General features: G+C 41.9%; 1 protein-coding gene across 1 annotated transcript; it reads left to right on the top strand.

Moving 5' to 3' along the window:
* Positions 1-2,568: 2,568 nt before the first annotated feature.
* Positions 2,569-12,686, top strand: LOC309796170 (germ cell-less protein-like 1; the record flags this gene model as incomplete). Its single annotated transcript, XM_082609223.1, is given in 4 exon segments — positions 2,569-2,579; positions 11,045-11,181; positions 11,359-12,662; positions 12,666-12,686. Coding segments are annotated over 4 exon segments (1,473 nt in total).
* Positions 12,687-14,854: the final 2,168 nt, after the last annotated feature.

The raw sequence follows: 14,854 nt of genomic DNA, 5'->3' as shown, positions 1-14,854 counted from the left end.
AACACATTCTAGCAACCCTGCAGTTTTACTCCCTGATCCATGTTTAATGTATTTGATATCATACTTTACATCTTTTTGCATGTGTGTATCCTGTAACTACTTATTATAGACATAGATGATTTTACTACTTTTGTCTTTTAACCTTCCTTCTAGCTTTATGAGTGGTTGATTTACTATCTTTGCTGTATGTTTGCCTTTACCAATGTGATTTTTTCCTTTCATAATTTCCATATTTCTAGTTGTGTTCTTTTCTTTTTCTGCTTAGAGGAGTGGTTTTAACATTTATGGTAAAGCTGGTTTTGTTGTGATGAACACTTTTAGCTTTTGCTTGTCTGTAAAACTCTTGATTTTTCCTTCAAATCTGAATGATAGCCTTGCTAGGTAGAGTATTCTTGGTTTTAGGTTTTTCCCTTTCATCACTTTAAATATATCATGCCACTCCCTCCTGGCCTACAAAATTTCCACTGAAAAGTCAGCTATTGTCTAATAGGAGTTCCCTTCTACATAACTAGTTGCTTTTCTCTTACTACTTTTACGATTCTCTCTTTATCTTTAATTTTTGCCATTTTAATTATGTGTCTTGGTGAGGACCTTTTTGGGTTCATCCTGTTTGGAACTCTTTGTGCTTCCTTAACCTAGATGTCTGTTTCCTTCCACAGGTTAGGGAAATTTTCATCTATTATTTCTTTAAGTAAGTTATCTGCCTCTTTCTCTGTCTCTTTTCCTTCTGCTATGCCTATAATGCAAATGTTAGTAAGCTTCATGTTGTCCCAGATGTCTCTTAAACTATCTTCATTTCTTTCAATTCTTTTTGTTTTTTCTGTTCAGCTGGGTGTTTCCACTATTCTGTCTTCCAGTTCGCTGATCTGTTCCTCTATGTGTGTCATCTAATCTACTTTTTTTTTTCTTTGCGGTACGCGGGCCTCTCACTGCTGTGGCCTCTCCCATTGCAGAGCACAGGCTCCGGACACGCAGGCCCAGTGGCCATGGCTCATGGGCCCAGCTGCTCCATGGCATGTGGGATCCTCCCGGACTGGGGCACGAACCCGTGTCCCCTGCATTGGCAGGTGGACTCTCAACCACTGCGCCACCAGGGAAGCCCCATCTAATCTACTTTTGATTCTTTCTAGAGTATTTTTAATTTCAGTTATTGTAGTCTTCAGCTCTGTTTGGTTCTTCTTTATATTTTTAACTCTGTGTTAAATTTCTCACTGTGTTCATCCATTCTTCTCCTGAATTCATTAATCATCTTTATGATCATTACTTTGAACTCTTTATTGAGTTGACTGCTTATCCACACTTTGCTTAGTTCTTCTGGGATTTTGTCTTGTTCCTTTGTTTTGAACCTATTTTTCTGTTATCTCAGTTTAACTCAGTTCCTGTGTTTATTTCTATGTGTTACAAAGGTTGGTTACATTTGCTGATCTTAGAGAAGTGGACTTATGCAGGATATGTTCTACTGCACTCAGCAGCACACTCCCCTCTGGTCACCAGAGCTGTATGCTCTAAGGGTGCCCCCTATGTGGGCTATGTGGGCCCTTATGTTTCAGTGGTGCCATCTACTCTGGGTGCACAGATGGGTGTGGCTGGCCCAGTTGGCTTTCAGGCCCTGTCTCATGCTGGGCTGCCTGCCCATTGGTGGGCAGGGTCAGGTACTGGTGCATCTGGTTGTACAGCCAAGTAGATCTGGAGGTAGGTGGCTACAGGGCCAAGGGGGCCCGGGACTGGTGCCAGTTTGCTGGTGGCAGGTGAGCCCCCGGCATTAACAGGCTAGAGGACAGACTCCAAAACTATGTTTGTCAGCACCAGTGTTCTTGTGGTAGTATGAGCTCCCCAAAATGGCTTCCACAATGTCTATGTCCCCAGGGTGAGTCCCATTTGCCTCCAGCCCTTCAGGAGGCTCACCAAAATCAGCAAGTGGGTGTAATTCAGATTCCTTTCAAATTACTGCTGCTGCACTGGGACTTGGAATGTGTGAGAGTTTACATGTGCCCTTTAAGAACAGAGTCTCTGTTTCCTACAGCCCTCCACCTCTCCTGTACACAAACCCTGCCAGCCTTCAAAGCCAGACATTCTGGGAGCTTGTCTTCCTGGTGCAGTACCCCCAGGCTGGGGAGCCCGATGTGGGGCTTGAACCCCCTTGCTCCTTGGATAGAATTTCTGCAGTTGTGATTATCCTCCCTTTTGTGGGACACCTACCCAGGGGTGTGGGACTTGACTATAGTGCATTTCTACCCCTTCCTCCCATCTTGTTGTGGTTCCTTCTTTATATCTTTAAGTGTGGAAGATCTTTCCTACCAGTCTTCAGTTTGTTCTCATAGATAGCTGCTCTGTAAATAGTTATAGTATGTCCGTTGTAAGGAGGTAAACTCAGTATCTTCCTACTCCAAAAGTTTGGCCACACCTCTCAATAATCACTTTGAATATCAATGATCAAAATTCACCAGTTAAAAGATTATCAGAGTAGATTAAAGAACACAACTCAGATTTATGTTGTCTACAAGAGACCCACTTTAAACATAAAGATACATGAAGATTAAAAATAAATGGATGGAGATATCTTGGAAGATGGCGGAAGAGTAAGACGCAGAGATAACCTTCCCCCCACAGATACACCAGAAATTCATCTACACGTGGAACAACTCCTACGGAACACCTACTGAACACTGGCAGAAGACCTCAGACCTCGCAAAAGGCAAGAAACTCCCCACGTACCTGGGTAGGGCTAAGTGGAGAGATTCCCGCATGGAGGATCTGTGCCGACTGGCACTCACCAGCCCGAGAGACTTGTCTGCTCGACCGCCGGGGCGGGCGGGGCTGGGAGCTGAAGCTTGGGCTTCGGACAGAGAGAAGGGAGAAGACTGGGGTTGGCAGCGTGAACACATCCTGAAGGAGTTAGTGCACCATGGCTGCCCGGGAGGGAGTCCGGGAAGAAGTCTGGACATGCCAAAGAGGCAAGAGACTTTTTCCTCCCTCTTTGTTTCCTGGTGCGCTAGGAGAAGGGATTAAGAGCGCCGCTTAAAGGAGCTCCAGAGAAGGGTGCGAGCCACGGCTAAAAGCGCGGACCGCAGAGACGGGCGTGGGACACTGGGGCTGCTGCTGCTGCCGCCAAGAGGCCTGTGTGCCAGGGCAGGTCACTGTCCATGCCCCCTTTCCAGGGAGCCTGTGCAGCCCGCCACTGCCAGGGTCCCAGGATCCAGGGACAACTTCCCCGGGAGAACGCACGGCGTGCCTCGGGCTGGAGCAACGTCACACTGGCCTCTGCCACTGCAGGCTCGCCCCACACTCCGTACTCCTCCTTCCCCGTGGCCTGAGTGAGCCAGAGTCCCCGAAGCGGCTGCTCGTTTAACCCCGTCCGGTCTGAGGGAAGAACAGACGCCCTCCGGAGACCTACACGCAGAGGCGGGGCCAAATCCAAAGCTGAGACCCAGGAGCTGTGAGAATAAAGAAGAGAAAGGGAAATCTCTCCCAGCAGTCTTGGAAGCAGCGGATTAAAGCTCCATAATCAACTTGATATACCCTGCATATGTAGAATACATAAATAGACAATGAATCATCCCAAATTGAGGAGGTGGACTTTGACAGCAAGAATTATGATTTTTTCCCCTTTTCCTCTTTTTGTGAATGAGTATGTTTATGCTTCTGTGTGAAATTTTGTCTGTATAGCTTTGCTTTCACCATTTGTCCCAGAGTTCTATCCGTCCGTTTTTTTGTTTGTTTGTTTATTTCTTTAATTTTTTAAATAATTATTTGTTTATTCTAATAACTCTATTATACTTTATCATACTTTATTCTATTTTACTTTATCTTTTCTCTTTCTTTTTTTCCTACCTTCCCTCCTTCCTCCCTCCCTCCCTCCTTTCTTTCTTTCTTTCCTTTTTCTTTCTTTCTTTCTTTCTTTCTACTTCTACTAATTCTTTCTTTCTAATTTTTCTCCCTTTTATTCTGAGCCGGGTGGATGGAAGGCTCTTGGTGCTGCAGCCAGGAGTCCGTGCTGTGCCTCTGAGGTGGGAGAACCAACTTCAGGACACATGTCCACAAGAGACCTCCCAGCTCCACATAATATCAAATGGCGAAAATCTCCCAGAGATCTACATCTCAAAACCAGCACCAGCTTCACTCAATGACCATCAAGCTACAGTGCTGGACACCCTATGCCAAACAACTAGCAAGACAGGAACACAACCCCACCCATTAGCAGAGAGGCTGCCTAAAATCATAATAAGGCCACAGACACACCAAAACACACCACCAGGCGTGGACCTGTCCACCAGAAAGACAACATCGAGCCTCATCCAGCAGAATACAGGAACCAGTCCCCTCCAAAAGGAAGCCTAAACAACCCACTGAAACAACGTTAGCTACTGGGGACAGACACCAAAAACAACGGGAACTATGAACCTGGAGCCTGCAAAAAGGAGACCCCGAACACAGTAACATAAGCAAAATGAGAAGACAGAAAAACACACAGCAGGTGAAGGAGCAAGATAAAAACCCATCAGACCTAACAAATGAAGAGGAAATAGGCAGTCTACCTGAAAAAGAATTCAGAATAACGATAGTAAAGATGATACAAAATCTTGGAAATAGAATAGACAAAATGCAAGAAACAGTTAACAAGGACCTAGAAGAACTAAAGATGAATCAAGCATCGATTAAAAACACAATAAATGAAATGAAAAATACTCTAGATGGGATCAATAGCAGAATAACTGAGGCAGAAGAACGGATAAGTGACTTGGAAGATAAAATAGTGGAAATAACTGCTGCAGAGCAGAATAAAGAAAAAAGAATGAAAAGAACTGAGGACAGTCTCAGAGACCTCTGGGACAACATTAAACACACCAACATTCGAATTATAGGGGTTCCAGAAGAACAAGAGGAAAAGAAAGGGACTGAGAAAATATTTGAAGAGATTATAGTTGAAAACTTCCCTAATATGGGAAAGGAAATAGTTAATCAAGTCCAGGAGGCACAGAGAGTCTCATACAGAATAAATCCAAGGAGAAATATGCCAAGACACATATTAATCAAACTGTCAAAAATTAAACACAAAGAAAACATATTAAAAGCAGCAAGGCAAAAACAACAAATAACACACAAGGGAATCCCCATCAGGTTAACAGCTGAACTTTCAGCAGAAGCTCTACAAGCCAGAAGGGAGTGGCAGGACATATTTAAAGTGATGAAGGAGAAAAATCTGCAACCAAAATTACTCAACCCAGCAAGGATCTCATTCTGATTTGATGAAAATTAAAACGTTTACAGACAAGCAAAAGTTGAGAGAGTTCAGCACCACCAAACCAGCTTTACAACAAATGCTAAAGGAACTTCTCTAGGCAAGAAACACAACAGAAGGAAAATACCTACAATAACGAACCCAAAACAATTAAGAAAATGGGAATATGAACATACATAGTGATAATTACCTTAAATGTAAATGGACTAAATGCTCCCACCAAAAGACACAGATTGGCTGAATGGATACAAAAACAAGACCCATATATATGCTGTCTACAAGAGACCCACTTCAGACCTAGAGACACATACAGACTGAAAGTAAGGGGATGGAAAAATATTCCATGCAAATGGAAATCAAAAGAAAGCTGAAGTAGCAATTCTCATATCAGACAAAATGGACTTTAAAGACTATTAGAAGAGACAAAGAAGGACACTACATAATGATCAAGGGATCGATCCAAGAAGAAGATATAACAATTGTAAATATTTATGCACCCAACACAGGAGCACCGCAATACATAAGGCAAATACTAACAGCCATAAAAGGGGAAATTGACAGTAACACATTCATAGTAGGGGACTTCAACGTCCCACTTTCACCAATGGACAGATCATCCAAAATGAAAATAAATAAGGAAACACAAGCTTTAAATGCTACATTAAACAAGATGGACCTAACTGATATTTATAGGACATTCCATCCATAAACAACAGAACACACATTTTTCTCAAGTGCTCATGGAACATTCTCCAGGATAGATCATATCTTGGGTACAAATCAAGCCTTGGTAAATTTAAGAAAATTGAAATTGTATCAAGTATCTTTTCTGACCACAATGCTATGAGACTAAATATCAATTACAGGAAAAGATCTGTAAAAAACACAAACACATGGAGGCTAAACAATACACTACTAAATAACCAAGAGATCACTGAAGAAATCAAAGAGGAAATAAAAAAAAATACCTAGAAACTAATGACAATGAAGACACGACGACACAAAACCTATGGGATGCAGCAAAAGCAGTTCTAAGAGGGAAGTTTATAGCCATACAATCCCACCTTAAGAAACAGGAAACATCTCGGGTAAACAACCTGACCTTGCACCTAAAGCAATTAGAGAAAGAAGAACAAAAAAACGCCAAAGTTAGCAGAAGGAAAGAAATCATAAACATCAGGTCAGAAATAAATGAAAAAGAAATGAAGGAAATGATAGCAAAGATCAATAAAACTAAAAGCTGGTTCTTTGAGAAGATAAACAAAATTGATAAACCATTAGCCAGACTCGTCAAGAAAAAAAGGGAGAAGACTTAAATCAATAGAATTAGAAATGAAAAAGAAGAAGTAACAACTGACACTGCAGAAATGCAAAAGATCATGAGAGATTACTACAAGCAACTCTATGCCAGTAAAATGGACAACCTGGAAAAAATGGACAAATTCTTAGAAATGCACAACCTGCCAAGACTGAATCAGCAAAAACCAGAAAATATGAACAGATCAATCACAAGCACTGAAATTGAAACTGTGATTAAAAATCTTCCAACAAACCAAACCCAGGACCAGATGGCTTCACAGGTAAATTCTATCAAACATTTAGAGAAGAGCTAACACCTATCCTTCTCAAACTCTTCCAAAATATAGCAGACGGAGGAACACTCCCAAACTCATTCTACGAGGCTAACATCACCTTGATACCAAAACCAGACAAGGATGTCACAAAGAAAGAAGACTACAGGCCAATATCACTGATGAACATAGATGCAAAAATCCTCAACAAAATACTAGCAAACAGAATCCAACAGCACATTAAAAGGATCATACACCATGATCAAGTGGGGTTTATTCCAGGAATGTAAGGATTCTTCAATATACGGAAATCAGTCAACGTGATACACCATATTAACAAATTGAAAGAGAAAAACCATATGATCATCTCAATAGATGCAGAGAAAGCTTTCAAAAAATTCAACACCCATTTATGATAAAAGCCCTGCAGAAAGTAGGCATAGAGGGAACTTTCCTCAGCATAATAAAGGCCATATAGACAAACCCGCAGCCAACATCTTCCTCAATGGTGAAAAACTGAAACCATTTCCACTAAGATCAGGAGCAAGACAACGCTGCCCACTCTCACCACTCTTATTCAACCTAGTTTTGGAAGTTTTAGCCACAGCTATCAGAGAAGAAAATAAAATAAAAGGAATCCAAATTGGAAAAGAAGAAGTAAAGCTGTCACTGTTTGCAGATGACATGATACTATACATAGAGAATCCTAAAGATGCTACCAGAAAACTACTGGAGCTAATCAATGAATTTGGTAAAGTAGCAGGATACAAAATTAATGCACAGAAATCTCTGTCATTCCTGTACACTAATGATGAAAAATCTGAAAATGAAATCAAGAAAACACTCCCATTTACCATTGCAACAAAAAGAATAAAATATCTAGGAATAAACCTACCTAAGGAGACAAAAGACCTGTATGCAGAAAATTATAAGACACTGATGAAAGAAATTAAAGATGATACAAATAGATGGAGAGATATACCATGCTCCTGGATTGGAAGAATCAATATTGTGAAATGACTCTACTACCCAAAGCAATCTACAGATTCAATGCAATCCCTATCAAACTACCACTGGCATTTTTCACAGAACTAGAACAAAAAATTTCAAAATTTGTTTGGAGAAACAAAAGACCCCGAATAGCCAAAGCAATCTTGAGAACGAAAAACGGAGCTGGAGGAATCAGGCTCCCTGGCTTCAGACTATACTACAAAGCTACAGTAATCAAGACAGTGTGGTACTGGCACAAAAACAGAAAGATAGATCAATGGAACAGCATAGAAAGCCCAGAGATAAACCCACTCACATATGGTCAACTTTGATAAAGGAGGCAGGAATGTACAGTGGTGAAAGGACAGTCTCTTCAATAAGTGGTGCTGGGAAAACTGGACAGGGACATGTAAAAGTATGAGATTAGATCATTCCCTAACATCATACACAAAAATAAGCTCAAAATTGATTAAAGACCTAAATGCAAGGCCAGAAACTATCAAACTCTTAGAGGAAAACATAGGCAGAACACTCTATGACATAAATCACAGCAAGATCCTTTTGGACCCACCTCCTAGAGAAATGGAAATAAAAACAAAGATAAACAAATGGGACCTAATGAAACTTCCAAGCTTTTGCACAGCAAAGGAAACCATAAACAAGACCAAAAGACAACCCTCAGAATGGGAGAAAATATTTGCAAATGAAGCAACTGACAAAGGATTAATCTCCAAAATTTATAAACAGCTCATGCAGCTCCATAGCAAAAAAACAAACAACCCAATCCAAAAATGGGCAGAAGACTTAAATAGGCATTTCTCCAAAGAAGATATACAGACTGCCAACAAACACATGAAAGAATGCTCAACATCATTAATCATTAGAGAAATGCAAATCCAAACTACAATGAGATATCATCTCACACCAGTCAGAATGGCCATCATCAAGAAATCTAGAAACAATAAATGCTGGAGAGGGTGTGGAGAAAAGGGAACCCTCTTGCACTGCTGGTGGGGATGTGAATTGGTACAGCCACTATGGAGAACAGTATGGAGGTTCCTTAAAAAACTACAAATAGAACTACCATATGACCCAGCAATCCCACTACTAGGCATATACCCTGAGAAAACCATAATTCAAAAAGAGACATGTACCAAAATGTTCATTGCAGCTCTTTTCACAATAGCCCGGAGCTGGAAACAACCTAAGTGTCCATCATCGGATGAATGGATAAAGAAGATGTGGCACATATATACAATGGAATATTACTCAGCCATAAAAAGAAACGAAACTGAGCTATTTGTAATGAGGTGGATAGACCTAGAGTCTGTCATACAGAGTGAAGTAAGTCAGAAAGAGAAAGACAAATACCGTATGCTAACACATATATATGGAATTTAAATAAAAAGTCATGAAGAACCTAGGGGTAAAACGGGAATAAAGACACAGACCTACTTGAGAATGGACTTGAGGATATGGGGAGGGGGAAGGGTAAGCTGTGACAAAGCGAAAGAGAGGCATGGACATATATACACTGCCAAACGTAAGGTAGATAGATAGTGGGAAGCAGCCGCAGAGCAGAGGGAGATCAGCTCGGTGCTTTGTGACCGCCTGGAGGGGTGGGATGGGGAGGGTGGGAGGGAGGGAGATGCATGAGGGAAGGGATGTGGGAACAGATGTATATGTATGACTGATTCACTTTGTTATAAAGCAGAAACTAATAAAAAAATAAAAATAAAAAATAAAAAATAAAATAAACAAATGGGACCTAATGAGACTTCAAAGCTTTTGCACAGCAAAGGAAACCACAAACAAGAACTAAAGAGAACCCTCAGAATTGGAGAAAATATTTGCAGATGAAGCAACTGACAAAGGATTAATCTCCAAAATTTATAAGCAGCTCAATATCAAAAAAAACAAACAACCCAATCCCAAAATGGGCAGAAGACCTAACTAGACATTTCTCCAAAGAAGATATACAGATTGCCAACAAACACATGAAAGAATGCTCAACATCATTAATCATTAGAGAAATGCAAATCAAAACTGCAATGCAGGGCCTCCCTGGTGGCACAGTGGTTGAGAGTCCGCCTGCCGATGCAGGGGATACGGGTTCGTGCCCCGGTCTGGGAGGATCCCATATGCCGCGGAGCGGCTGGGCCCGTGAGCCGTGGCTGCTGGGCCTGCGCATCCAGGGCCTGTGCTCCGCAACGGGAGAGGCCACAACAGTGAGAGGCCCGCATACCGCAAAAAAAAAAAAAAAAAAAAAAAAAACTGCAATGCAATATCATCTCACACCGGTCAGAATGGCCATCATCATAAAATCTAGAAACAGTAAATGCTGAAGCGGGTGTGGAGAAAAGGGAACACTCTTGCACTGCTGGTGAGAATGTGAATTGGTACAGCCACTGTGGAGAACGTATGGAGGTTCCTTAAAAAACTACAAATAGAACTACCATATGACCCAGCAATCCCACTACTGGGCATATACCCTGAGAAAACCATAATTCAAAAAGAGTCATGTACCAAAATGTTCATTGCAGCTCTATTTAGAATAGCCCGGAGATGGAAACAACCTAAGTGTCCATCATCGGATGAATGGATAAAGAAGATGTGGCACATATATACAATAGAATATTACTCAGCCATAAAAAGAAACGAAATTGAGCTATTTGTAATGAGGTGGATAGACCTAGAGTCTGTCATACAGAGTGAAGTAAGTCTGAAAGAGAAAGACAAATACCGTATGCTAACACATATATATGGAATTTAAGAAAAAAAAATGTCATGAAGAACCTAGGGGTAAAACAGGAATAAAGACACAGACGTACTAGAGAATGGACTTGAGGATATGGGGAGGGGGATGGGTAAGCTGTGACAAAGCGTGAGAGAGGCATGGACATATATACACTACCAAACGTAAGGCAGATAGATAGTGGGAAGCAGCCGCATAGCACAGGGAGATCAGCTCGGTGCTTTGTGACCACCTGGAGGGGTGGGATAGGGAGGGTGGGAGGGAGGGAGACGCAAGAGGGAAGGGATATGGGAACAGATATATATGTATAACTGATTCACTTTGTTATAAAGCAGGAACTAATAAAAAGAAATAAATTTTAAAAATTAATTAATTAATTAATTAAAAATTTTTTTAAAAGAAGTTAATTTTGGAAATTAAGGTGCCTAGAGGACAGAGCTGGGACCAAGATGTAATTCTCCATAAAGGAATAATCACTAACTGTTTTAGATGGGGAAGAGCAAATTGTGTTCTTGGAATTAATGGTGAAATTTCGCACACAAAGGCCTCTGTTCCACCAGCATCCTATGAAGGGAGCCTGACAGCAATCATCCCAGGAGGGAAAGATAAACAGAGTGGAATCCCTGGTACAGAGTGCCCTTATCCGGCGGGGTGGGGCCTAGTGGGTGTGGCTTAGCGTGGCGTCCTCTAGAGAGTTCCTTAGAGCAAATGTCATCTGTACCCAGCAGCACTCTGGGCTGAGCTCGTGCCCGTGGCAACGGCGCCTGAAGAGGAAGCTTGTCCACTACACCACTGAGGTATAGGCCCAGGGGGGCCGCTCACAAAAGAGCCCCGCCAGAAACATGCTAAAGATTGTTCAGGGTCCGTTTATGAGGCACTCTTCCTGAGAGGAGAACAGAGCGACGTGCGGATCTGCGCACTGGGGGAGGAGTGGAACTTGCATAGGATCTACTTGTGCCAGTCAGGGTACTTTGCTAGCATGTTCAGTGGCGCTTGGCGGGAGACAAACATGGATACTATAGAGTTGCAGATGCCTGACGAGAACATTGATCGTGAGGCACTGCACGAAGCTTTAGGTTCCCTGTACCGAGGCTCCATTCTCATCCCACCCGGTCGAGTCATCGCCATCCTGGCCACAGCCAGCATGCTGCAGCTGGACGAGGTGATTCAGCATTGTGGGGAGGTTATGGAGGAGACTGTCAGTGCCCAGACCGTGTGCAGCTACTACTACTCTGCTGAAAGCTACGGACTCCCGACCATCAGGACCAGGTGTCTTCAGTGGCTGCTGGACAACATGATGACCCAGTGTAGTGAGGTGCTATTGCGAGAAGTCAGCCTGGATCTCATTAAAGAGGTCGTTGCCTCTTCACGGCTCTTGGTGATGGGGGTGGAGATGGACGTGTACACCATTCTGAAAAAGTGGATGTTCTTGCAGCTGCAGCCGACATGGAGGGGCCCGTGCAGTGTCCTATTGCCTGACACCAACTCATGGTTTGCCAGGTCCAGGAGGGATTTGGAGGACACCCCTTTCCTGGAGACCGAGCAGGGCAGAGCCTTCGTGCCAGTGTTCCAGAAGCTGCAGCTTGCCTACATAATCTGCGACCTGACGTCAGCACACGTCATCCACCAGGATGCGCTGATCCCTCCCTCTTGGTTGTGTCCCTTGTACAAAGAGCATTGGCTTGGCCCCCTCCGGGCTGAGCAGACCAGAAATCTCTGGCCCGTGGGCCTCTACATGTCTGACCCCCAGGGGAGAAGCATGCGGTGCGGGGGCCAGCTCCACAGGGACAAGCAGTGCAGCTGGCGGTGGGAAGGCTTCAACTTCAGCTGGGAGCTGGTGCTGTGCTACGCCAACCAGCGCATCATTTTCCGGTGCAGCGCACGGAACAAGTCCCGCAGCCTCGGGGTCAGCCTACTCAGGCAGAGAAGGGTCGCGTTCCGCCTGTGCCTGTTCACCTCGGACAGGGCTGGGAGAGCCATTTTCAGGAAGGACACAGAATACCGGATGCTTTCTCTGAGAACGGGTCAAGAGCTAGAGGTAATGAATCTGGAAAACCAAGACGTGGTTTTCCCCATATATGTGGCCTGTAACTTCCTGTACCTCCACTGAGAGGGGCATTGCCCAGAGTGAGGACCCCTGCAAAAAAGCTCAGAGAACTGAGCAGCTCTTTCCTGGGGTCAGGGACGACCAGCTTGGTCCAGATGCCAGCTCCTTCTGTGGGATCAACCAGGCTTGCCCATCTCTGGTAACCAATTCTGTCAGAGGCTTTGTTGAACTGTAGCTCATAATACTTGAGATTGTTTACATGAGCATATGAAGAGGACAAATTTTGAAGCCCCCCAAACTCCTTGAGAACTCATTTGGGCTGTTAATGTGGCAACCTGTCCTCCTGGTTTAGGATCCATCGACACCACCCCCAGCCCCGCCCATCATTTCTGTGAAGACAAAGAGCTATTGACTTTAGAGAGAAACTGTGAGCCTACCTACTCTACTACTCTTAGTGAAACTCTCTTAATATATGTGTTTCCTTTAGTTTGATTAAATGAATGTTAAAATAAAAAAATAAATTAAAAAAAATAAATGGATGGAGAAAAATATACCATGCTAACACTTACTAACTAATTAGCACTTATGCACAGCAAAAGAAATGATAAACAAAATGAAAAGACAACCTACAGAATGGGAAAAACTTATTTGTAGACCATATATTTGATAAGGGGTTAATATCCAAAATATATAAAGAACTCATACAACTCAACAGCAAAAAAACTAATAATCCAATTAAAAATGGGCAAAGGACCTGAATACACATTTTCCTAAAGACATACAAATGGCCAACAAGTACATGTAAAGGTGCTCAACATCACTAATCATTGGGAAGTGCTAATCAAAACTACAGTGAGATATCACTACATGCCTGTTAGAATGGCTAGCATCAAAAAAAATAGAGTTATCAAATCTGGTGAGGATGTGGAGAAAAGGAAACCCTAGTACACTGTTGATGGGATTGTAAAGTGTTACAGCCACTTTGGGAAACAATATAGAGGTTTCTCAAAAAATTAAAAATAGAACACCTCATGGTCCCATAATTCCACTTCTGGATGTATATTCAAAGAAAATTAAAACACTGTATCCAAATATATGCACTCTTGTGTTTATAGCAACATTATTTACAATAGCCAAGACATGGAAACATCCTAAGTGTCCATCGACAGATGAATGGATAAAGAAGTTGTTATGCACACACACACACACACATGCACACACAATGGATTATTCATCCACAGAAAGGAGGAAATCCTGCCATTTGTGACAACATGGATGGACTTTGAGAGCATTATGCTAAGTCAGACAGAAAAGGACAAATACTGTATGATCTTACTTATATGCAGAACCAAAAGAAAAAGAAAACCTCATAGAAAAAGAGATCAGATTTGTAGTTACCATAGGCAGGGGACAGGGATGTGGAATTGGAGGAAGATGGTCAAAAAGTACAAACTTCCAGTTATAAGAGAAATAAGTACTTGGATGTAATGTACAATATTGTGTACAATGTATAACACTGCTGTATGGTATATATGAAAGTTATTTAGAGTGTAAATTCTGAAAGTTCTCGTCACAGGGAAAATATTTTTTGTTTTGTTTCATTGTTGTTTTTTTAAAATCTATATGTGATGATGGATGTTAACTAAACTTATTGTGACAGTTATTTCACAATACAGTAGTCCCTCCTTATCTGTGGGGGATACTGTTCCAAGATCCCCAGTTGATGCCTAAAACCGTGGATCGTACTGAAACCTATATATACTGTGTTTTTTGCTATACATACATATGATAAAGCTTAATTTACAAATTAGGCCCAGTAAGAGATTAGCAAAAATAACTAATTTTAAAATAGAACAATTATAACAGCATAATGTAATAAAAGTTATGTGACTGGTCTCACTCTCTCTTTTTCTCTCTGAAAAAATCTTGTTGTATAAATGTAGTGTCTTTTCCATCTTAACTATGCAATTATCATGCACTATCACCATACATTTTTGCAGTTTGATGTACGACAGCAAAACTAGCATGAATTTCTTTTTTCTTCTTCACAATTACATGGATAGAAGATTTGTTCTTACAGTAGATCTTAGCAACCTCGGAATATGATTCTTTTTTCCTTAGTAAGTCAAGAACTTTCACCTTTTCACTTAAAGGAAGCATTTTATGGCTTCTCTTTGGCATATCCAAATTGCTACCATCCCTATTCTTGTCCTTTGGGGCCATTACTAAACAAAATAAAGGTTACTTGAATG

This window comes from Mesoplodon mirus (genome assembly GCF_964341445.2).
Source record: "Mesoplodon mirus genome assembly, chromosome: X".
Taxonomy (NCBI): Eukaryota; Metazoa; Chordata; class Mammalia; order Artiodactyla; family Ziphiidae; genus Mesoplodon; species Mesoplodon mirus.
The sequence above is the reverse complement of the archived record's forward strand: the minus strand, read 5'-3'. Positions and strand labels throughout refer to the sequence as shown.